The sequence below is a fragment of the Candida oxycetoniae genome (assembly GCF_023343755.2).
Source record: "Candida oxycetoniae strain CBS 10844 chromosome Unknown scaffold10, whole genome shotgun sequence".
NCBI lineage: Eukaryota > Fungi > Ascomycota > Pichiomycetes > Serinales > Debaryomycetaceae > Lodderomyces > Lodderomyces oxycetoniae.
The window spans coordinates 186,009-209,845 of NW_026055470.1; the positions used below are offsets into that span (position 1 = coordinate 186,009).

Sequence of the window (23,837 nt, forward strand, 5' to 3'; positions counted from 1 at the left end):
TTCTTTGATAGAGCTTCTGAGCTAGAGCTTCTGAGCGAATTGCAAAAGTCTCTGAAGAAATAGACTACAGAGACTCTAGTGTTGCTACAAGTGCTCCACTATCTCGCTCTGCTCGATAGTGGGGCAGCACTGACTATCGCCACTATCGCCACTATCAACACTATCTCGCTCTGCTCGATAGTGTTGGATTGCGAAAAAAGATTCTGGAAGAGAATACATGGTATTGTTTTAGTGTGATGTTATTCAGGAAAAGTGGCTTGTGCTAATAGAGTCGGCTGAAGATGGCTAAAACTTGAATTTAGTAAATTTTAATGAGATGTTTTATATCTAATTTTTTTTCAATTTAAAAAGTTGATGCATCTGATAGATTGAGGGTAATACTTTTGGGTCACTTGTATGGCTCCATAGAGCAGCTCACCTCTTTTTTAACTCCCGTTAGTAGCGTTTCCCCCCAACTCTTTCCCTAACGTTGTATTTGTCTCAATTAACGTTCCGGGTTTAGAGCTATACTTTTGGGTCACTCGAATGACTTCATTTAATGGATTATACGCTCCCCAACTCTACACCCACCAACTCTACACCCACCAACTCTACACCCACCAACTCTACACCCACCAACTCTTTCTCCCCAACTCTTTCTCGCCAGCTCTTTCTCACCAGCTCTTTGTCATCACCTAACAAACCGTACTTTTAGGTCACTTGTACGGCTCCATAGAGCAGCTCCTCTCTTTTTTAACTCCCGTTAGTAGCGTTTCCCCCCAAATCTTTCCCTAACGTTGTATTTGTCTCAATTAACTTTTCATTTCGTCCCCTCTAGTGCTTTCGTCTCCGCTGCTAGTGAATGCCAAATTGGCGTTTTATTTTTATTTTTATTTTTTTTTATTTTTTTCAATTCTTCTCATTCAAGAAACAAAGTACTTGTTGGAATGCCAGTAGCAGTTATTGATTGCACGCTGGTGAGTAGACTACCGTCTTCTTCTGTGCCGGTGAGTAGACTACCGTCTTCTTCTATACTGCCAAGTCGCCTTGATCTTCCTCCAGTGGTTACTACACTGTACGGACTTACTTTGCTAGAAATACAAGGGGAATTAAATTTACCTTCACAAAAGCCAGCATGTGCTTCTTGCAAAGAGTTATCCGAGTCGGAAAAAGAAAAGCTTTCGCAATTTATAACCATTGATGATATTTACGATGCTGTAAAGTTTGGCAATTTGCAATTTGACAGCAAAGACGAGAGTAAAGTCACCTTATTTATAGGTAAGAGTCAAAGATTAGTTGGAAGTATTGTCAAGTTGAATATACCATTAGGATTGATGAAAATACCTGTAATGGATCCAAATAGAATAATTACTGATGATGATGGTGACGATGAAAAGGATAAAATCGAAATGATTGATATTATTAGAGCTAAAATGATTTTCAAACAGCGTCCATTGCCCATAATGTGAGTGACACTATCGAGCAGAGCGAGATAGTGGAGCATACTGACTAATGACACTGTTTAGCAGCACTGACTAGTGACACTATCGAGCGGAGCGAAATAGTGGAGCATACTGATTAATGACACTGATTAATGACACTGATTAATGACACTGTTTAGCAGCACTGTTTAGCACTGACTAGCAGCCTACTCGATATATATAAAAAAAAAGTAAAAGAAAAAGTCTTGTCTAAATATCTATAGTTGAGCAAAAACTAGGGAGCGAAGCGAGCTAGTGGAGCAGTATATAGTATCAACCCCGTGTGTGTCCTTGTTTCCACAAATTGTATGTTTCAAAATTTAGCCTTGCCAATGTTTCTATGCTGCCAGTCAAAATTAGAATTCATTTCAAATCCGCAATTGTCAGGGTCTAAAACAACAATACTTTCGTAGATTTGCTTTATTTCGTCATGTGTGAATCCCAACTTGTCATTCATGTACTTGACGATATTTCCATAAGTGGAATTAAAGTGACCTATCGTGGCCAACATTGCCTCATATCTAGAACTTATTAAATTGTTAAACCCATCATTTTCTAAAGTCCAATCTGATCTTCCTTGGGATATCATTTGTTCTATATCATTTGCCCCATCTATGTCCAATTTTTCTCTTAATTTAGTAACTGTTTCCAAGAATTTACCTTTGAGCACAGGGTGGTCTGGTTTTAACCCAATTGTGGTAAGCTCATACTCCTTACCTATGGTATCTTTGTCAACACCGGCCAACAAGAGAAACAACATACTCAAAATACCCGTACGATCCTTACCTGCTGTGCAATGGAACAAAAATGGTTTATTTTCCTTCAAAATGTACCGGAAAACAGTTTTGAAAGATTCACAACCAAACTCCAACATGTCTTCATAAACATGAACATAAGTTGACCAAGATGTCATGAGATTGGTGTATCTCAACGCTATAGCTTGCGGCGAGTAATCATCATTGGAATATACTGGTGCGTGAATTCTTCTAATACCATGTTTCTCCAAATCCTTTGGATATCCATCTTTTTCAATTTCACCATCTGATCGTAAATCAAACACAGCTTTTATTCCCATTTTTTTTATAGTCTCAAGACCATTCTCAGTCAAGCCAGCAATATTGGCACACCTGAAAGCCAAATGTGGTTTGACATAGTAAACGTGATGATTGTCTTTACTGCTGCTGCTGCTGCTGCTGCTACTCCTTTCAACCAACTTGAATGTAGGATCATGGATTCTCCATCCACCTATATCTCTGAAATTACTAACCCCTTCAACATTTTTCCATCTTGAAATACTTCCAATCTCATTGTTTGAGTGTAAGAATCTATCCAATTCCTTCTCAGGTGAAAGAAAGTCGATGATGTAATCGCATACAAGATAGTTATAATTGACTCTATTTTTCTTCAATGGTAAATTCAAAGGGTTAACATCTTCCAAGTCGTCATCAGGTTGAATCATCTTGTGGCCAAAGAAATTGTGATCGGCATCTGGTATCAATTTCAAAGTATGTGACAATGGGCCTCTATTCAAAGCATTGGCAAACTCAGCACTATCGTATCTTGGGATAATCGCATCTTGTAGTCCATAGATACTCAAGCAAGACCAATCTCTAGACAAGGATTTCAAAGTACTGAAATCGGGTTTGGATAAAGTGATGATTTCTCTAGCTGCCAAGTTGACTTTTTGATATTTACCATGCCTAAATGCCGAAATATCAGGTATAAAGTCATAATCCTTAAATGCATGGTACCTTTCCAAAACTGTTACTGAGGTATATCTAGCTGCACAATTAACCAAATTAGGTACAATTATAGCTTTTGGGTCTCCCTTTTTCAACATTGCATCCTGCTTCAAAGCCCATAAAAACATAGCAACACTGCCTCTTGAATGAGAAATGACTGCACTCAAAGTCAAGTCAATTCCCACGCCATTCAATTTCCCATCCATAACGAATTCCGCAGACGCTTGAATATCTTCAACATCCTGAGTTAAAGTCCTACCTTCTAATTCATCTTCATTATCTTTAGAATCGCCGCATCCTCTAAAATCGATCCGCAAGCTGAATACACCCAATTCCTTTGCTAACCTATGAGCTAGCAACCTCTGGTAAACATAGTCTCTATGACCTCCTTGTCCATGTAAAATCAACGCTGCCTTATGAGTTACTGGTGCAAAATTATTTTCAAAGGGATTCTCTAATCCATACGAGTGGGGTATAGCGAGAGTAGCTGAAACGCCCTTACCTAAAATTACCTGGATTTCACGTGGCACCGCTGGATCTGACCTCTTCGAAAGAGGAGGAAGAGAAGAAGACGACGACAAAGCCATAACCTCTTGAAATGAAGAAAAGTAGACCTAACAGTAGAAACCCCAGTGAAAAGAAAAAAAAGAAAAGAAAAGAAAAGAAAAAAGAGTTGGGGAAAAAGAACGGGGCAGCAGTCAGATACTAAAAGATATCGGTCTTATATCCATTCCAGAACCCTCCCTCCCCCCCAAAGAGAAAGAAAAAAGAAAAAAGAATAGACCAACCTTTACTTAAGAGAGTAATGGAGGAAAGAGGAGGAGGGGAAAAGGGGAGGGAGGTAAACGTTGAGGGGTCAAAATGCGGGTCCAAAAACCGACCTTAAATTGGCCTACTCGAAACTGATCCTTCATTAAAACGGGGGGGGGAATTTTTCAGGCTTCTATTAGCCGCTGAGGTATCAATTTTCTCGGATAAAGCAAAAAATGAAAGATCCGAGGAATTTTGATAAGCACGTGATTAACTCACTATCGAGCAGAGCGAGATAGTGGAGTACACTAGTTGCTACCAACACTACGAACACTATCGAGCGAAGCGAGATAGTGGAGCAAAACTGACTACACCGATACTATCGACACTATCGTCACTATCGACACTATCGGGCGAAGCGAGATAGTGGAGCAACACTAACTGCCACCGATATTATCGTCACTATCGACACTATCTTGCTTTGCTCGATAGTGGAGCAGAACTGACTACACCGATACTATCGACACTATCGACACTATCTTGCTTTGCTCGATAGTAAAGCAACACTAGCTGCCACCGACACTACCAACACACGAGTTCCATTGCACCACTATCTCGCTTTACTCGATAGTGGAGAGAGGACTTTTCATAAACACGTGACCATTTTACCATGATTAGACATGTGATTAGAGATTTGATGAATTTAGGAGAGAGGGCTTCGGCTTCCATAAACACGTGACTATCCTTTCCTGGACTTGGGATTAGTCACGTGATTATATTATCGCATCGCGCATCGCATCGCATCGCATCGCAATGGTTGAAGAGTATAATTGGGTCTAGGGTCTAGAGTCTAGAAGGGGATCTCCCCTCCCACGCTCCCTGCTCCCTGCTCCCTTCACCCCCTCCTCTAAGACTGGTAGTAGAGTAGATCGTTATTCCATTCTCTTTACTAAGCTCGATAGTGTCTGTGGCAACTAGGGTCAAAGTCTTTTAGTAATTTAATTAGTTAAGCGCTAATAAGTTTAGTTTTTTATTGGAAATTGTAAAAGTTAGAGGCTGGGCTGGGCTGGGCTGGGCTGAAAGCGCAAGATTCTCAAGTGTTAGTGTTGGTATTAGTTTCGAAATGAACCACGATTCAGATAGAGATGCTTACTTGCGATTGGGTCAAAGGTTAAAGCAGCAACATTCAGAGCAGTTGTCTACTCAATTACAAGTTTTCCGATCAGCAATGATCAATTTTATCAATGAACATGGCGATGAAATTAAACACAATTCTGAGTTTAGGACCAAATTCAACCAGATTTCCCAGCTGATTGGTATGGACCCTTTGGATTTGCTCATATATAGCAACGGCGGTTTCAAGAAGCAAACAAGAAAAAACGATAATAATAAAAGTAATAACTTTACAATAGGATTATCAGTAAAAATTGTTGAAATATGTCAGGAAACAAGAGACTTTAATGGTGGATTGATCCCTTTAAAGGAATTGCAAAGTATAATTACGGCTAATTCTATATCCTCCTCTGATTTGAAGCTTGATATTGACTTGAAAGATATCGAGCAAGCTATACAGGTTTTGAACTCAATGGGTAGTAAAAACTATGAAATCTTAGTTATCAATGGCATCAAATGGTTGAAATTCTCATCATTGGATAATTTGTCACAAGATCAAATCAAGATTTATGAATTGTGCGAGTTTACGGGTGGGTATGTCACTAAGCGATTAATCCAGGATAATTTCCAATGGGATGGTGTTAGAAGCGAAAATGTTATTAATGAAATGATTATGAATGGGATTTTATGGGTTGATTCACAAGGCGAAGATGGGCCACAATATTGGGAACCATCTTGGATATCTAATTAACAAAGGGTGCAACTAGTTGTTTTATCTTTTCTTTTCTTTTTTTTTTATTAGTCACTTTTTATTTCCCTTTGCTGTTGTCTTTTATGACCCTTTCGTTGCATCCATCTGGCATTCAAGATTTCATAATTTTCACTTCGTTGACGGTCGGCAAGAGGAATATAATTTGCAAAACTACGGCCAATACCATCACCAAGAGGAATTGTTTTTGCTGTTGTAGCTTGATCAATTGTAGTTGTTGGTCCAAATAATACAGATTCCATAATCAGCAGCATTTGGGCTTTTACGGCCAAGTTGTAGTGCATACCTCGGAATTTGCTTAAAAACTTGTTGAAGTGATTGGCACAATCAAGTCGTTTCCATTCCATTTCAGGGAACTGGCAATCGTACAACACCAATGGAATTTCATTTGCCATTTCGTATTGTGGCTTCGTTGGATACTTTGTCATGTTTAACAAATCTTTGATGATACTTGGATCTTCGAGTTTTTGACCCACGAGAAATAACATAGCCACCATACATCGTACTTGGTGCCACAAGAATGCAGTTCCAATAAGATTGAAACAGTACCAATCGTCTCCCAAAGGAATGATTTCGGACCTTGATATGAACCTTTCGAAATTGGTGATTTGCTTTGATCCGTCCAATTTACAAAAGTTCCTAAAATCGTGCGCACCCAAGTAATACTGGGCTGCTTGGCTCATTAGGCCAATATCCAAGTTGAGTGTCTTTTTAAACAAATATCTATAGTGACGATTCTTACAACTGAACCTTGCATCAAAATTCTCTGGTGGTCTTAGACAAATAGCATGGGCTACGATATCAGGTGGTAGATTGTGATTTATTACTGCCAAGTAATCAACTTCTCTTGAGTCGTTTGCCGCGTCTAGTTGTTCTTCAGCAGTAAGATTTGATCGCAACTTGATGGAAATCACTTGATTCATTGCACTTACACCCTTATCTGTCCTTCCGCATCTGGCAAAATCAACTTCTTCTATAGGTTCAGGAATGTACTTTACTTTAGAAAGGGTTTTCAATATGGTTTCTTCTACTGTAGGCAACTGTGTTGGCTCTGCTTGATAAGCAAGTCCATTATAGTTCCACCCTAGATATGCAAATTTTATAGCAACAAACCGAAAATTCTGTTTGCTCCAGTCAAACTCTTTTCTTTTCTTCAAATTGGGTCTAGTGTGAGGTATATCCATGTCCAGCTTTCCATTTGAGCCTTGTGCCTTTTGTTCAAGATCCTTGATTTTGATAATGAGCTCTTCTTTCGACCAACTCGAGTAATCTAATGCCTGATCAGAGGTGCTGGAGCTGGTGTTGGAGCTGGAGCTGGAGCTGGAGCTGGTGCTAGACATTGCGATTTGGCTGTGTGATGTGCTTTCAAGGATACTACTGTATTGTCTTTTCACCATGAGACATTGAACTAACCCTCTGCTTCGTATCATGTACTTGAACGTCGCCGTCGTCAATCCAATCCCAAATGGAGGAGCAGGAAATGGGAATTCAAGATATTTTTCATATTTTTCATATTTTTCATATTTTTCAGTTTTTTCGCACCCATCTCATCGCATCTCATCTCATCTCATCTCATCTCATTGCATCGCATCTCATCTCGAGTTTGAAGCATGAAGACAAATAAAGAGTCGCTATCGTGGGATAATTTACGTTTTGATCTAGAGCCATGGCTAAAAAATGCTATACACTCGTTAGAGTATCCGACAATGACTCCAGTACAAGCATCGACTATCCCATTATTAAGCGGGAACAAAGATGTTATAGTTGAAGCAGTAACTGGGTCAGGTAAAACACTTGCTTATGTCATACCAGTATTACAAAAAGTGTCTAAAGTATTGTATCTGGTACCAGAAGGCGAAGATAGACCCGAGACTTTGAAAAGGGGTCATGTGTTAGCTATTGTAATGGCTCCCACGAGAGAACTTTCCAAGCAGATTCAAATGGTGTTTGATAAGGTACTTGGGTATTTGCCAGAGGAAATGACACCAGTGATTAAAACACAGTTGCTTGTAGGGTCATTGGGAAACGTAAGGGGGGATCTCGAATTTTTTCAACAACATCAGCCACAGATATTGGTAGCTACCCCTGGTCGACTATTGGATTTCATCATGTCCTCAAAATATGTCAAGACCTCATCTTTAGAGATTGTTGTTTTGGACGAGGCAGATAAATTGCTTGATTTTTCATTTGAAACTGATGTTGTCAAGATTTTGAAGCAATTGCCAAAACAACGCAGGACTGCTTTGTTTTCAGCAACTATATCTGCTGCAGGTGATACGATCTTTAGAACTGGAATGAACAACCCAGTCAAATTACAAGTGAAAACAAAGAGTCTTATGGGAGAACTAAATAATAGTGCTCCTACGTCGTTACAGCTTTCTTATATGATGATTGATCCAGAATACAAATTGACGACTGTATTGCAAATGTTGCATAGTTTTGTGTTTAAAAAGGTTATTGTTTATCTACCTACATGTTCTTTTGTCAAGCATCTTTACCAAATGGTAACAAAATTAGTAGACACTCAAGAGTTGAAATTCTTTTCACTATATGGGCAGTTAAGTACAAAGTCGAGATTAAAAACTTTGGAGAGTTTTATTGAGGGGAATGACGATAGCACAAAATATGTATTGGTGACTACAGATGTTGCCGCTAGAGGTATAGACGTTCCAGATGTTGATCTAGTAATACAAATGGATCCACCTTTGGATCCTAATGTGTTTATTCACCGTTGTGGAAGAACAGGAAGGGCAAACAAAGTAGGTCGAGCCATAGTAATGTTGAATAACGATACCCAAGAAGAAGACTATGTTGGGTTCATGGAAGTGAAGAATATTTTCATGACCAAAATGGAGCCACCAAGAAATCCTAACCACGATAAATTCTATAAAGATGTGCGCAAATATATCCTTGAAGATAGGGCAAGACATGAACTTGCAGTTAAGTCCTATGTTGGGTTTATACGATATTATTCCAAACATATCGCTAGTCTGATTTTCCGAATGGCAAGTTTAGACTACTTGGCAATTGCCAAGATGTATGGTTTATTAAGACTACCGAAGATGCCTGAATCAAAGTATATTGACAATGCGCAAATGCCCCAGGATGGTTGGCTAGGCGACGTTATAGATATGGATCAATACGCATATGCTGATAAGTTGCAGGAAAAGTCAAGATTGGAGAGTTTAAAAAAGGACAAATTGACGAAAGCTGCAACTGCAAAGAGAAGAAAGGAGTTGAAGGCAAAGAATGAAGCGTGGTCCAGTAAGACTGATAAAAAAGAGGCTAAATTGGAGAGGAAGGAGAAATTGAAGAGGAAAAGGGAAGCTATTGAAAAGCAACTTATCCAGGAAGATGGACGTGGTGGTGCTAATGATGATGATGATGATGATGATGAGACAAAGGAGGATTGGAAGGATATGATAAGAAAGAATAAGCAGGAGAAGAAGAAGAGGAAGAAGAAGAATGACTCTGCGGTGCAGGGTTCTTTCGATGATCTATAAGTGGTTCACGTTACTTTTCATGTTTTTTTCATGTTTTTTTTCAATTTTTTTTTCTTCATAGCATTCATTTTCAAGTAAAGGCAACTATATTTTAAACCTTTCACTGCTTGAGTTTATTCCATCGAAAACAAAGAGATTATCCAATGGAATATACTGAGCAGTTGTTAATTTCAAAATCTCTTGGCTTGCAACTCCACCCATAAAACTGCTTAGATTATGATAATTTCTCGAGTTGTGAGTTAACATTTCCGTAAACACTTTTTTTGTTGATTCTGCAATTGGTTTGATTATAGTATTGATTTCTTTATTAAAGAGTTGGATGAATTTGTCCAAGTTTTCGATTGTTGGCGGCGTTTGATAATGTGAGATATATGCATTAAATGTTAGTATTCCCAAGTATATGGCTAACAGGTGGTTTGATTCATTGTGGAATTGTTCAACAAGTTTTAAAGAGTACAAATTCTTAGACCCAATAGTGACAAATAGTAGTTGGGCATTTTTGCAGAAAGAAGCAATTGCATCTTCAGTGACTATATCTTTTGGTTTCCCTTGCAGCTCGAGAATTTTGTAAACCTCTTTTGCAAATAGTAACTGATCTTGACGAGCTTTATCTCGATATATCTTGCTTAACAATGTGTAATTCACGGTATTGGAGGCCATGTCTGGTAATGTTCCAGGTAATGGTAGTACATTATCATTTTTGGCCAAATACTGCTTCAATGCTGCGATATAAACCCAAAACAGTGATGAACTATCTATTTTGGAATATTTCTTCTCATTGCTCAATTCAATCAAATTCTTGATACTATCAGGAACTTGTGTTTTTTGGAAAGCTCGATGACACGACTGCACAGCTTCGACAAAGTTTGTTTCCAAGTTGATATTTCTTGATAAAGACTCGATATAAGTTTTAAACTGTTTTTTTTCACCATAGGTTGCTGGCAAAGAATTGTTATGTTGCAGTTTCCAGTGATTTAGTGCTTTTATAAAGATGACAATATACGGGACGTGTGCGTGTTCTTGATCGTCCAATTTCTCCAAGTCAAACGAGTCTGCATACTCTTGCAATTTGGGCCAGGGTTTATCTATTCTTAAATCGTACAACTTTGAAGGGTCGTGAGTTTCAATGACTGTTGTTTCATTTGCTAGCAAGTTCAAGGAACCGTAAAAGCCAATTGTATTAACAATCAATAAGGGGATTTGTTTTTCCCAGAGCAAGTCGATTAGTTTATCGAGCTGGGGAATATAATCACTTACTATAACACAGTTGAAGTGATCCCAGAATTTTCCCTGTTTATCGGATAGTAACACTTGTTCAACAGATTGGACAATTGCGAATCCAACAGCTTCAGTATTCAATTCGGCGAGATTCAGCAAAACACAATCAGCCACATTTTTACCTAGGTCACTAGTTTTTAAAAAGAAATTACTCGACAATTGTTCATTCGTGACTTTGGAATCATCAATGATTGTAAACTTGCCCACTCCAGGTAATATGAGGTTCTTTAGGATTTCACATCCTGTTGCCGTGGCATTGATGAGACATATAGAACTATTTTCCAAATTCAGTTGACCTGTAGAAGCCCATAGTCTTAATTGTCTGTCATACTTGGTTTCCTTGTCAACACTCATTTCTGATCAGCCAAATACCCAATTACCCAAATACCCAAATACCCAGAAAAATAACGGGGTAAAACAACGGGGAATAACAACGGGGTAAAACAACGAGGTAAAACAACAGGGTAAAACAACGGGGTAAAACAACAGGGTAAAACAACAAGGGAAAACAAGGGGGGGGAGGGATCAAAAGAAAAATTGGTACTAGAATAACTCTGTTTTATAAAAGTTTTTAATATTTTTTTGTTTCGATTCTTCGTCTATTGATGTATCAAATTTTTTGGATTTTCGTTTGATTCGAGATGAGATTGAAGAGGCTGAACGTATTTGTTAGAGCAAGTGCAAAGAGGGCAGAGAATATTGAGAGGGTTGACGGTTGACGGTTGACGGTTGAGAGGGTTGAGAGGGTTGACGGTTGACGGTTGACGGTTGAGGGTTGACGGTTGACGGTTGAGAGGGTTGAGAGGGTTGACGGTTGACGGTTGACGGTTGAGGGTTGACGGTTGACGGTTGAGAGGGTTGAGAGGGTTGACGGTTGACGGTTGACGGTTGAGGGTTGACGGTTGACGGTTGAGAGGGTTGAGAGGGTTGACGGTTGACGGTTGACGGTTGAGGGTTGACGGTTGAGAGGGTTGAGAGGGTTGAGGGTTGAGGGTTGAGGGTTGAGTAGACACTAGAGTAGTTTGTAGTGCGATGAGTGCAAAGCGATAGAATCGATGGCAGAGTTGTGGCAAAGTGAGGGGTACAGACGATAATTATTGTAAGTGGCGAAGCAATAAGGAGGGGCGGCAAAAGCAATAGGCAGGATTGCTTAAATATTCAAACTTCTTTATCATTGCAGACCTTATCAGAAGGTATCTTGTTAAATAACTGCAATAGACACTAGCGAGCAAAGCGAGCTAGTGGAGCACAGTGGCTATATCGACAGTGGTTATATCGACAGTGGTTATATCGACAGTGGCTATATCGACACGGGCTATATCGACACTGGCTATATCGACATTGGCTATATCGACAGTGGCGAGCATATCGACACTAGCGAGCATATTGACACTGCTCGATAGTGTTGTGTCAAGGTAGTGTGCTCCACTATCGAGCCGAGCGAGATAGTGTGATATCCGATTATACAGTGTAATTATGGTTCTCTTTTATAAACACTGCATAGACTCGAATAAGCTTTCTTACTGATAGCCTAAATGCAGGTCATGTGTGCGAAAATTTATGAAATCTCTGGCGACACTATCGAGCGAAGCGAGATAGTGGAGTGATATGTAATGAGAGCGAGCGAAGCGAGATAGTGGAGTGATATATAGTGAGAGCGAGCGAAGCGAGATAGTGGAGCAATAAGTAGTGACTAGTGAGAATAAAAAAAAGAAGGGTAAATTCGAACAACAGTTGGAAACACCTATAGCAATAAATCTATAACCTAGCAGTACACCTATAACCTAGCAGTACACCTATAACCTAGCAGTACACCTATAACCTAGCAGTACACCTATAACCTAGCAGTACACCTATAACCTAGCAGTACACCTATAACCTAGCAGTACACCTATACCAGTACACCTATAGTGGAAAATTTATAACAGAAAATCTATAACCTAACAAGCTACCAAATGTTGCTCCATTATCGAGCAGAGCGACACTATCGAGCAGAGCGACACTATCGAGCAGAGCGAGATAGTGGAGCAATATGTAGCAACTAGTGACTAGTAAATTGTGAGTGTGTATGTTCCACTATCTCGCTCTGCTCGATAGTGTCGCTGCTCAATAGTGTCGCTGCTCGATAGTGTCGCTGCTCAATAGTGTCGCTGCTCAATAGTGTCTACATTTTGCGGTAAAATTTGCATCAACTTGATTAAAAATCCGCCTTTTCAATTATTCTCAATTATTTTCTCGACTTGAGCTTATTGTTTGTACTATTTATCACCTTCTTTTACTCAATAGCTCTGTTTGATCGACACTATCAAGCAGCGACACTATCGAGCAGAGCGAGATAGTGGAACATACACACTCAATATAAAGGTAAACATAGCAGTACATCTATGACCGTAAACATATAGTAGTACATCTATAGCAGTACACCTATAGCAGTACACCTATAGCAGTACACCTATAGCAGTACACCTATAGCAGTACACCTATAGCAGTACACCTATAGCAGTACACCTATAGCAGTACACCTATGGCCGTACACCTATGGCAGTACACCTATGGCCGTACACCTATGGCAGTACACCTATGGCAGTACACCTATAGCAGTACACCTATGGCAGTACACCTAAGCAGTACACCTATGGCAGTACACCTAAGCAGTACACCTATAGCAGTACACCTATGGCCGTACACCTATGGCAGTACACCTATGGCAGTACACCTATAGCAGTACACCTATGGCAGTACACCTAAGCAGTACACCTATGGCAGTACATCTTTTGTAGTACACCTATAGCAGTACAGCTATAGCAGTACCTCTATAACCAAACAAGCTACCAAGTGTTGTCACATTATCTCGCTCTGCTCGATAATGTCACATTTAACTCAAGATAGAGAAAAACCTAGCAGTACATTCATCCTATTAGCTAGTCAATGTGCTCCACTATCTCGCTCTGCTCGATAGTGTCGCTCTGCTCGATAGTGTCGCTCTGCTCGATAGTGTCGCTCTGCTCGATAGTGTCGATAGTGTCGATAGTATCCTGACACACGTGACCACTTACATTACCAAAGTCGTGTACATTTGATTACAAAAAATTTTTCATTTCTTCTTCTTGAGATGAGCTAAAGGCCCCCCCCATCTTAAAAGTTTTTCACTTACTTCTTCTTTCCCTTTTTTTCACTTCTTTTTCTCCTTCTCCTTCTCCTTTTCTTTCTTTCTTTCTTTGGAAGTGGTATCAACACCTAAGATGACTGCTGCTAGTGAATCTAAATACTCTGCAGAGGTTCTTTCCGAGTTATTAGCCAAGTTACAAGTTGCTGATAACAAGGATGAAGCTGCTACAAATATTGCAACTTTCTTAAACTCATCGATTGTTGAACACGATGTTCCAGTTGAGTTTTTTGACGACTTAAAGAAGCAATTGCAATCTAAGGACGCAAAAATCGTTGTTGCCGCTTTGGACGCTTATAAGCACATCTCCTCAGCTAATGACTTGTCCCCTTCAGTTGAACCATATATTGTTGATTTGGTAGATTTAGTCGCTACCAAGGCTGGTGATAAGAACAAGGATATCCAAGTTGCTGCTTCAAACGCTTTGTTGGCTATCGCAGCTGCTATTACCCCTACAGCTGTAAAGGCAATCTTGCCTAAATTGGTCAAAAATTTACAAAATACTAATAAATGGACCGAAAAAGTTGCTATATTGGCTGCTATTTCTCAATTGGTTGATACCGCCAAGGCTCAAATCGCCTTGAGAATGCCGGAATTGATTCCAATTTTATCGGAAACTATGTGGGACACCAAAAAGGAAGTTAAAGATGCTGCTACCAAAACAATGTCCAAGTGTACTGAAACCATTGATAATAAGGATATTGAAAAATTCATTCCTAAATTAATTGAATGTATTGCTAAACCAACTGAAGTTCCAGAAACCGTTCATTTGTTGGGTGCAACCACTTTTGTTTCCGAAGTTACCATGGCTACCTTGTCCATTATGGAACCATTGTTATCAAGAGGTTTAGCTGAAAGAGATACCGCAATTAAGCGTAAAGCCGCTGTTATTGTTGATAACATGTGTAAATTGGTTGACGATCCACAAGTTGTTGCTCCATTTTTGGAAAAATTGTTGCCAGCTTTGAAGTCTAACTTTGCCAACATGGCAGATCCAGAAGCCAGAGACGTTACCAACAGAGCTTTGAACACTTTGAGAAGAGTCGGTGCTATTGGCGACGATGACAAGATCCCCGAAATCTCTACTGCAGGTGATGTAGAAGTTACCTTGGGTGAATTAAACAAGTTGTTGGAAGGAAAAGAAATCGCCAAGAGATTCAATACTGCCTTAAACTATATTGCTGCTATTGCTGGTGATTTGGTTGACGAAAGAGAAATTCAACCAGAAGCTTGGTTACAAAACGTTTTGCCATTTGCTACAATCTTTTTACACGAAAAGGAAGGTAAGGATATCATTGAAGAATATAGAAAAAGAGCTATTGACAATATTCCACAGCCACCATCCTTTGAAGATGAGGAAGATGAAGGTGAAGACTTGTGTAACTGTGAGTTTTCATTGGCTTATGGTGCCAAGATTTTGTTGAACAAGACTCAATTCAGATTAAAGAGAAACAGAAGATATGGTTTATGTGGTCCAAATGGTGCTGGTAAATCTACATTGATGAGAGCCATTGCTAATGGACAAGTTGAAGGTTTCCCAACTCAAGACGAATGTAAGACTGTGTATGTTGAGCACGATATTGACGGTACTCACGCTGATACAACGGTTGTTGACTTTGTTATTGAAGATGGTGAAGTTGGTTTGACCAGAGAATCTGTTGAAAACAAATTGAGAGAGTTTGGTTTTGCAGAAGAGATGATCACTATGCCAATTCAATCATTATCCGGTGGTTGGAAGATGAAGTTGGCTTTAGCCAGAGCCGTGTTGAAAAACGCTGATATCTTGTTATTGGATGAACCAACTAACCACTTGGATACTGTTAACGTTGCTTGGTTAGTCAACTACTTGCAAACATGTGGTATTACTTCCATTATTGTTTCCCACGATTCTGGATTTTTGGACAAAATCTGTCAATACATTATCCACTATGAAGGTTTCAAATTAAGAAAATACAAGGGTAACTTGTCTGAATTTGTCAAGAAATGTCCATCAGCCCAATCATACTATGAGTTAGGAGCTTCTGATTTGGAATTCAAGTTCCCAGAACCAGGTTTCTTGGAAGGTGTGAAGACAAAACAAAAGGCAATTGTCAAGGTTTCCAACATGACTTTCCAATATCCAGGTACTTCAAAACCTCAAATCAGAGATATCAATTTCCAATGTTCATTATCATCGAGAATTGCTGTCATTGGTCCTAATGGTGCTGGTAAATCAACTTTGATCAATGTCTTGACTGGTGAATTGTTACCAACCTCTGGTGAAGTTTATGTTCACGAAAACTGTCGTATTGCTTATATCAAACAACACGCTTTTGCTCATATTGATAACCACTTGGACAAGACTCCATCTGAATATATCCAATGGAGATTCCAAACTGGTGAAGATAGAGAAACCATGGATAGAGCTTCAAGACAAATCAATGAAGAAGATGAACAAAACATGAACAAGATCTTCAAAGTTGAAGGTACTTTAAGAAGAGTTGTTGGTATTCATGCAAGAAGAAAATTCAAAAACTCTTATGAGTATGAAATTTCATGGTCTTTGGGTGAAAATGTTGGTTTGAAGAATGAAAGGTGGGTTCCAATGATGTCTGTTGACAACACATGGTTACCAAGAGGAGAATTGATGGAAACACACGCCAAGTTGGTTGCTGAAGTTGATATGAAGGAAGCTTTAGCCTCTGGACAATTTAGACCATTAACCAGAAGAGAAATTGAAGAACATTGTTCCATGTTGGGATTGGATGCTGAATTAGTTTCACACTCGAGAATCAGAGGTTTATCTGGTGGTCAAAAGGTCAAATTGGTTTTGGCTGCTTGTACATGGCAAAGACCACACTTGATTGTTTTGGATGAACCAACCAACTATTTGGATCGTGACTCATTGGGTGCATTATCCAAGGCTTTGAAGGCTTTTGAAGGTGGTATTGTTATCATCACACACTCTGCCGAATTCACTAAAGATTTGACTGAAGAAGTTTGGGCTGTTTTGGATGGTAGAATGACACCATCTGGTCACAACTGGGTCCAAGGTCAAGGTTCTGGTCCAAGAATTGAAAAGAAGGAAGACGAAGAAGATAAATTCGATGCTATGGGTAACAAGATTGCTGGTGGTAAGAAGAAGTCTAAATTGTCGTCAGCTGAATTGAGAAAGAAGAAGAAGGAAAGAATGAAGAAAAAGAAGGAATTGGGTGATGCTTATGTATCCGAAGATGATGAAGATTTTTAGATTGATATCTAAAAGCTGATTTTGAATAATTTTGTTTTAGTTCATGGGGGGGCAAAAGAAGAGGAGAAGGGGAAGCCATTCTTTCCCAATTTGATATTAGGAAAAAGAGGGTGTGCTTCCCTGCTTTACCCCTGATTAAACAAATTATTTAATTTCAACTCTTATTTATCACATCAATCATCAACTTGATTTCTTAAGAAAGCCTTCGAAAAGAAAAAAAAAGGGGAAAAAAGATAAAACTAAGAATGATTTATTAAACCTTCGTGTTCTCGTGTATACAACCAACCATTTGGATTATAGAAACTGTTATATTTCTGGAACTTTTTTATAAGAGAAAACATTTTATTCAATTTTGTTGTAGAGAGAACTCCACTATCGAGTGAAGCAGTACTCCTTCTCTGTTACAAAGTATTGATGAGAGAACTTTCTCTTTGTAGGTATTGGTGAGAGAACTTCTCTTTGTAGTGAGACAGTTTCTGAGTGCTATATAAACAGTACTCATTTCCACTTCATATGAATTTGAATATATATATATATATATATATATATATAGCACATATATATTTATCAATGCTCCACTATCCAGCAAAGCGAGCTAGTGTCGCTAGTCAGCGGCAGTTACAAAGTGCTGCTCCGCTATCTTGCTTCGATAGTATCGATAGAGTCAATAGAGTCGGTGTAGTCGGTGCTGCTCCACTATCTCGCTTCGCTCAATAGTGTCGATAGAGTCGGTGTAGTCGGTGCTGCTCCACTATCTCGCTTCGCTCAATGGTGTCGATAGAGTCGGTGTAGTCGGTGCTGCTCCACTATCTCGCTTCGCTCAATAGTGTCGATAGAGTCGGTGTAGTCGGTGCTGCTCCACTATCTCGCTTCGCTCAATGGTGTCGATAGAGTCGGTGTAGTCGGTGCTGCTCCACTATCTCGCTTCGCTCAATAGTGTCGATAGAGTCGGTGTAGTCGGTGCTGCTCCACTATCTCGCTTCGCTCAATGGTGTCGATAGAGTCGGTGTAGTCGGTGCTGCTCCACTATCTCGCTTCGCTCAATAGTGTCGATAGAGTCGGTGTAGTCGGTGCTGCTCCACTATCTCGCTTCGCTCAATGGTGTCGATAGAGTCGGTGTAGTCGGTGCTGCTCCACTATCTCGCTTCGCTCAATAGTGTCGATAGCTCGATAGTGTCATGCGGCCATTCCTCTTTCCATTTTTTTGTTTCTTTTTTTTTTGCAATCAAATCAAATATCAGTTAGCCGCCCAAACGACTATGGCCATTTAACCAATGAAGCTCCACCAGATTTCATTATTACAATGTCTGTTTGGTATTTTGGTATTGTCACAAGTGCAATTTTTCAATAAGATCATGGAAACGACAGACAGGTTGTTGCTTCAGAATATCAGCGACTTTTTAACAACAAAAAGACACTGGAACTTATCGTATGCTCCATATCCAGTAATATGTCCCAAACATAACTTGATAAGAGAAGCCAATGATGTATGTAAGAGAAGCAACATAAGAAGTAACAAGCCTATTATTAACTTATTTCCTTTTTCGAGATAGACTATATGTAAAAAGGAAGCTCACTATATAGCCAATAGAAATATCAAAACCGAGTCCAATATTAAGTCGCTTTTGTACAAGAATAAAATTCCCAATTTTGATATTGAACAATTCTGGTTCCGATATAAGAAAAAGCCAACAATAATAGCCATTGCTTTGAGCGGAGGTGGTTATAGGTCGATGCTAGTTGGTGCTGGTATAATTCAGGGATTGGATGATCGAGAGTTGAACAATTTGACTTTTGCGAGTGGGATTTTGCAAGCTACTAGTTATATTGCTGGGATTAGTGGCGGGTCATGGCTTGTAATTTCTCAGTTTGTCAATGATTTCAAGAAGATCAGTGAGATGATGGGTGGGGTAGATGAGGAAGTAGACGATGACGAAGGATGGAACTTGAAAGAACCATTATTGGAAGGAATGCCTGATGTTGATCCAACCAAAGAAAGAGGAGATTTTGAGGAAGCTTGGAAGGGGGAAGAAGAAGGAGAAGGAGAAGGAGAAGGAAAAGGAGAAGGAAAAGGAGAAGGAAAAGGAGAAGGAGCGTCTTCTGTGTTTGCTGGTGCTATTAAAAAGGAGCCACATATAGAACCGGCTAAAGGTGATAAAAGTTTTGTTAATTGGTTTAAATTTGTGAATCTTGGGTTTTTCCGTAAGAAGGATGATATTAAAACAATAGATCCCTTGCAGAAATGGTTGACGAGCTTTTTGACCAACGGTACAATAACTACAAATGCAAACGAAAACTTGATGGTTTCTAAATATCTCAAGTTTTACAAAGAACTTTTAATTGAAGTGAGAGATAAAAGAAAAGCGGGGTTTTATACCAGTCTCACTGACTACTGGGGAAGAGCCTTAGCTAGAAAGATATTCACAAGTGCAGCACGAACCCCCGGAATAACAATGACATCGGCTGCCAGGTATCTTGAGTCGTTTCAAAGCTTTGAGCAACCTTTCCCCATCATCGGAACTATTGAACGAGATCCTGCAGCAGCAGCAGCGGATAAGGATCCAAGTGCAAAAGTATCGAGTATTGATAGTCACATTTTTGAATTTACTCCGTACGAGTTTGGCTCTTGGGATTGTTACTTAAATGCCTTTGTTGATTTGGAATATTTGGGAACTCGTTTATCTAACGGGATGGCAACGGTAAAAAGAGACAATTTGACGTATTGTGTGTCGGGGTTTGATAATGTAGGGTTTTTAGTTGGGACTTCTTCTTCCTTGTTTAATCACATTTTCAAATACATTTATCAACTTTTCCACAAGTATCAACTGGAAATAATGTCTTCAATTGAAGATATCCTCAAGTTATTTGGTTTTAGTTCAGAGTGGAATTATTTGAAAGTGCCGCAAATGCACCCGGATTACGCATTATACTCGCCTAATCCGTTCTTCAACTACAGCAATTGCAACAGCAAGAGTAGCACCACCACCAATAATCACAGTTTCTGTAGCAATAATATTGGAGTCGGTAGAAACCCTGATTTGTACCTAGTTGACGGAGGCGATGACGGCCAAAATATCCCGTTCCAGCCACTTTTAAGGAAATCACGAAAAGTTGATATCATTTTGGCCTACGATATGAGTGGAGAGTTGGACAACTACCCCAATGGAACTGTTTTGCAAAAGACTTCTAGTAGGTTTAACCAAATACCAATAAATGCAAAAAACGCTACCGGGTTGCAAATTCCTTATTTTCGATTACCTTATCAAAGTGGCCATGGAGATGAAGTAAGATCAATATTCCCCAAAGTTCCTACACAAGAGCAGATTATAAAACAGGGTTTAAACAAGAGACCTATATTCTTAGGATGTGATTTGGTAAACGATTTTGAAGTTTTGAATGTTGGAGAGGAAAACGTGCAAATTTATGACAAAGAGTATCAGCCTCCAGTAATCATGTATCAACCTAATTCCAACTATATCCACGAAACCAATATGTCAACGTTTAAGCTTAGCTATAACAAGACAGTAGCCCATAAGATGTTGGAAAACGGTCTCCAAATAGCAAGTTTCTACAACTCTTCCCTTTTTGCTGTTTGTTTAAATTGCATGATTTTGAAAAGAGAATTTGACAGAGCTCAACTCCATCCTGACAACAATGAACCTTTTAAGGAACCTTTTAAGGAACCTTTCAAGGAACCTTTCAATGTACCAAAGTTTTGTCAAGCTTGTTATGACGCCTACTGTTGGACCTCTGAAAGCTTGTTATGACGCCTACTGCTGGACCTCTGAAACCTCGTTACCATCCATTCCCATTCCCAATTCATCATCATCATCAAGTCAAGTCAAGTCAAGTCAAGTCAAGTCAAGTCAAGTCAAGCATAACTAAAAAGGAGAAAGGGGGAAGAGTTAACAAAACCTCTTCTCTTTCTTTTCTTTCTTCAAGATCACGTGACCATGTAATGAGCGTTAAAAAATTATCAAAATTTCGATTTAACGCAAAGAAGAAAATGAATGGAAGCAAAGAGGTTTTCATTTGTAGTGCTGATAAGACATTAGAGTCTAGTCAGCTTGATAAGGAAGATTCAGGACCAAATAAGAAGAAAACACAACCTATCAGAAATCGATTTCTCTTTGTAATTTAGGGGTTAGTACAACGAGGAGTCCTTCTTGATTGAGCCATTTTTTTTTTTTTTTTTTTTAGATTTAGGTTTTCTTCATATTGAAAGATAGGCAGATATTTTTATGGCTGGAGTTAGACAGTTGAGAGTCTTCCTTTTAACAGGACTAGTACTTGTATTGGTATTTGTCTTACATCGAGTTGGGCAGAATGCCGCTTCGTTGGTGCACTCACAAGCTTCAGATCAAATTGGTAACAAGATACATGCAAATAAACAACCAATAGATGCCAATCAAGTTGGTGTACCTACTAATAAAAAGAATCCTATAGTAGTATCGAATAATTTGGTGAACTCCAATAACGATGAAAAGACAGACAATGCAATAAATAAGGAGATATCCAAAGGTAAGAGTGAAGAAGGTATCAAGGAGATAAGCAAGGACCAATCAAACAGTGACACTGGCGGTAGTAGCAGCAACGGCATTGGCAACGGCATTGGCAGTGGCATTGGCAGCGGCAGCAGTAACAAGCAAGAGACTGTGAATGACAATGGAGAATATGACCCACAAGCCGATTTGATGACGGTCCGTGCTTTATCACCAATGACTATATTTTCCAAAAGTCAATGTCCATATTCCAAAAGATTAAAGAAATTACTCGAAAAGTATGAGATTTTACCTGAACCAAAGATTGTAGAGTTAGATATTCATGATCACGGCAAGGAATTGCAAAATTATCTATTAGAAAAGACAGGCAGAGGCACAGTGCCCAATGTCCTTGTTGGCTCATCATTGGAAAGCAGAGGTGGGTCTGATGATTTTCAAGAGTATCATAACAAGAATCAACTTGCAAAATTGTTGACTAGTTGGGGACAAGGTCAATTACAGGTTGCTAAAATCGATACGCCATCAAACGCATGAATAGGGAAGTAGCTAAATACATCAATCATAGAAAAACGGTTTCACCTCTTAACAAGCAAATTTTTTTCACCAATTAAACTTTTGGGAGTCTCTTTTCTTTTTCTTTTTTAATCAATAACTAATGTAACATTAAACAAGTAAAGTAAAATTAAAAAAAGGCTATAAAACACTCATAACTTTACCATGAACATACCCTGCCCCATACACCATTTACCAAATTTTTTGAGTTTCAATTTTTTATGTTTTTAAAATTTGGCAAAAGCTTTCGATTTTGAACCAGAAGCAGCAACTTTCAAAACATTGAATCTAACGGTTTTGGAAATTGGTCTACATTGACCCACGGTAACAACATCTCCTTCTGAAACTCTGAAAGCTGGTGAAAGGTGAGCAGCAACATTCTTGTGTCTTTTTTCATATCTATTATATTTTGGCACGTAATGCAAATAGTCTCTTCTAATAATGATTGTTCTGTGCATTTTGGTGGAGACAACTGTTCCGGTTAAAATCTTACCTCTGATTGAAACAGTTCCTACAAATGGACATTTCTTGTCAATGTATGAACCTTCAATAGCGGTTTTAGGGGTTTTGAAACCTAAACCAACATCTTTATACCATCTCTTGGTTTTTCTGTTTGCTTTAGCTTTTGGGTTGGTGAAGATGTGTATTTGCTAGTAAAAGATGTTAGTATTTAAGAGCTAGACTGAAATGGAAAAAAAAGGGAGTCATCCAAGACAAAAGAAAATGGAGGGGGGGAGGGGAGGAAATAGCAGATAAACAGCCCTTGTGGTGAAACCCAGAAAATTCATTGTCAAAATACAGATTCAAAATACAGATTCGTGTGTAGCAACATGCGCCGAATTTCCCATATACTTGCCAACTTTCCACTGCTGGTTCATTGCAAGCTGTTATTTGGTTCTACCAAGTAGATCTAGTATGATATCTTTCCACTTTTCATACAATAAAGTTTATCACTCTTGTCTCTGATTTACCTCTGATTTACTCTCTTGTCTCTAATTTACCCTCCCCAAAGCCAGTTTCTTTTCATTCTCATAATTATCTACTACAAACCTTTTGAAAAGCTCTTTCAGATTGAACAGTTAACTCAGTTGACATGATCGGTGAAGGTTATTCAAAGCTTAATAAGTCTATATTCAATACTGAAAAATTTCAATTTTCCAATTTGAAAATTTTCTATTGAGTGAAAGCGCTACCATATACACCAGAAGCGTGCGCCAAAATTAAAGAGAGAGTGAGAGTGAGAGAGCACATGGTAGCACACATATTTATTTTTTCCCCCCTCTCTTCCCTCTCCCTCTTCTTCTTCTGGGAATCGATTTGAGTGTTTGGATGTTTGGATGTTTGAGTTGCTTAAAAAATTAGGGTGTGGCCCTAATATCCAAAAAGGACACGTGAAAAATTACAGTTACCGTTTTCAGTCAAAAGATAAATTAAGTGCTGCGCGCGCGGAATATAGTTTCCTATTACAGAATGCAACGGCTGGGTAAACGAAAAAGGTGCAAAATAAGCTTGTCAACGACGACACTATTGAGCAATAGCAGCAGCAGCAGCAACAGCACTGATTAGTGACGACTCGAGCTAGCAATGTAGTAATGTAGCAACAACAAACAAACAAACAAAGAAACCGGTGTATATGACAGTTTAGAAATTTGTATAATTGCATTAAGGAAAGCTAGAGTCAAGCTAGACCCGTGTGTCTACATTTCACTATTTCCCTTTGCCCTATACATTTTCCATATACCTCTATTCTATACCTCTATTCTATACCTCCCT

The 23,837-nt window shown here is 39.0% G+C and overlaps 9 protein-coding genes across 9 annotated transcripts; 5 read left to right on the top strand and 4 right to left on the bottom strand. All coding sequences in view use genetic code 12, as the record gives it.

Moving 5' to 3' along the window:
• Positions 1–926: 926 nt before the first annotated feature.
• CTF8 (Ctf8p) lies at positions 927–1,448 on the top strand (the record flags this gene model as incomplete). The annotated part of the gene is made up of 1 exon (XM_049325296.1): positions 927–1,448. One exon carries the CDS (start codon positions 927–929, stop codon positions 1,446–1,448), a length of 522 nt encoding a protein of 173 aa, XP_049179072.1.
• Positions 1,449–1,773: 325 nt separating this feature from the next.
• Positions 1,774–3,789, bottom strand: KGF56_003914 (uncharacterized protein; the record flags this gene model as incomplete). Its single annotated transcript, XM_049325298.1, has 1 exon — positions 1,774–3,789. One exon carries the CDS (start codon positions 3,787–3,789, stop codon positions 1,774–1,776), a length of 2,016 nt encoding a protein of 671 aa, XP_049179073.1.
• An 833-nt stretch (positions 3,790–4,622) lies between these two features.
• On the top strand, positions 4,623–5,816 carry VPS22 (ESCRT-II subunit protein; the record flags this gene model as incomplete). Its single annotated transcript, XM_049325299.1, has 2 exons — positions 4,623–4,687; positions 5,036–5,816. 2 exons carry the CDS (start codon positions 4,623–4,625, stop codon positions 5,814–5,816), a joined length of 846 nt encoding a protein of 281 aa, XP_049179074.1.
• Positions 5,817–5,863: 47 nt separating this feature from the next.
• Positions 5,864–7,174, bottom strand: KGF56_003916 (pseudouridine synthase; the record flags this gene model as incomplete). Its single annotated transcript, XM_049325300.1, has 1 exon — positions 5,864–7,174. One exon carries the CDS (start codon positions 7,172–7,174, stop codon positions 5,864–5,866), a length of 1,311 nt encoding a protein of 436 aa, XP_049179075.1.
• Positions 7,175–7,444: 270 nt separating this feature from the next.
• On the top strand, positions 7,445–9,337 carry SPB4 (putative ATP-dependent RNA helicase; the record flags this gene model as incomplete). The annotated part of the gene is made up of 1 exon (XM_049325301.1): positions 7,445–9,337. The coding sequence occupies one exon, from the start codon at positions 7,445–7,447 to the stop codon at positions 9,335–9,337; it is 1,893 nt and encodes a 630-aa protein (XP_049179076.1).
• An 84-nt stretch (positions 9,338–9,421) lies between these two features.
• KGF56_003918 (uncharacterized protein) lies at positions 9,422–10,969 on the bottom strand (the record flags this gene model as incomplete). Its single annotated transcript, XM_049325302.1, has 1 exon — positions 9,422–10,969. The coding sequence occupies one exon, from the start codon at positions 10,967–10,969 to the stop codon at positions 9,422–9,424; it is 1,548 nt and encodes a 515-aa protein (XP_049179077.1).
• Positions 10,970–13,857: 2,888 nt separating this feature from the next.
• On the top strand, positions 13,858–17,010 carry CEF3 (translation elongation factor EF-3; the record flags this gene model as incomplete). Its single annotated transcript, XM_049325303.1, has 1 exon — positions 13,858–17,010. The coding sequence occupies one exon, from the start codon at positions 13,858–13,860 to the stop codon at positions 17,008–17,010; it is 3,153 nt and encodes a 1,050-aa protein (XP_049179078.1).
• A 1,274-nt stretch (positions 17,011–18,284) lies between these two features.
• Positions 18,285–22,046, top strand: KGF56_003920 (SPO1; the record flags this gene model as incomplete). Its single annotated transcript, XM_049325304.1, has 3 exons — positions 18,285–18,497; positions 18,564–20,770; positions 21,266–22,046. 3 exons carry the CDS (start codon positions 18,285–18,287, stop codon positions 22,044–22,046), a joined length of 3,201 nt encoding a protein of 1,066 aa, XP_049179079.1.
• A 245-nt stretch (positions 22,047–22,291) lies between these two features.
• Positions 22,292–22,942, bottom strand: KGF56_003921 (40S ribosomal protein uS17; the record flags this gene model as incomplete). The annotated part of the gene is made up of 2 exons (XM_049325305.1): positions 22,292–22,714; positions 22,877–22,942. The coding sequence occupies 2 exons, from the start codon at positions 22,940–22,942 to the stop codon at positions 22,292–22,294; spliced, it is 489 nt and encodes a 162-aa protein (XP_049179080.1).
• Between the last annotated feature and the right edge of the window lie 895 nt (positions 22,943–23,837).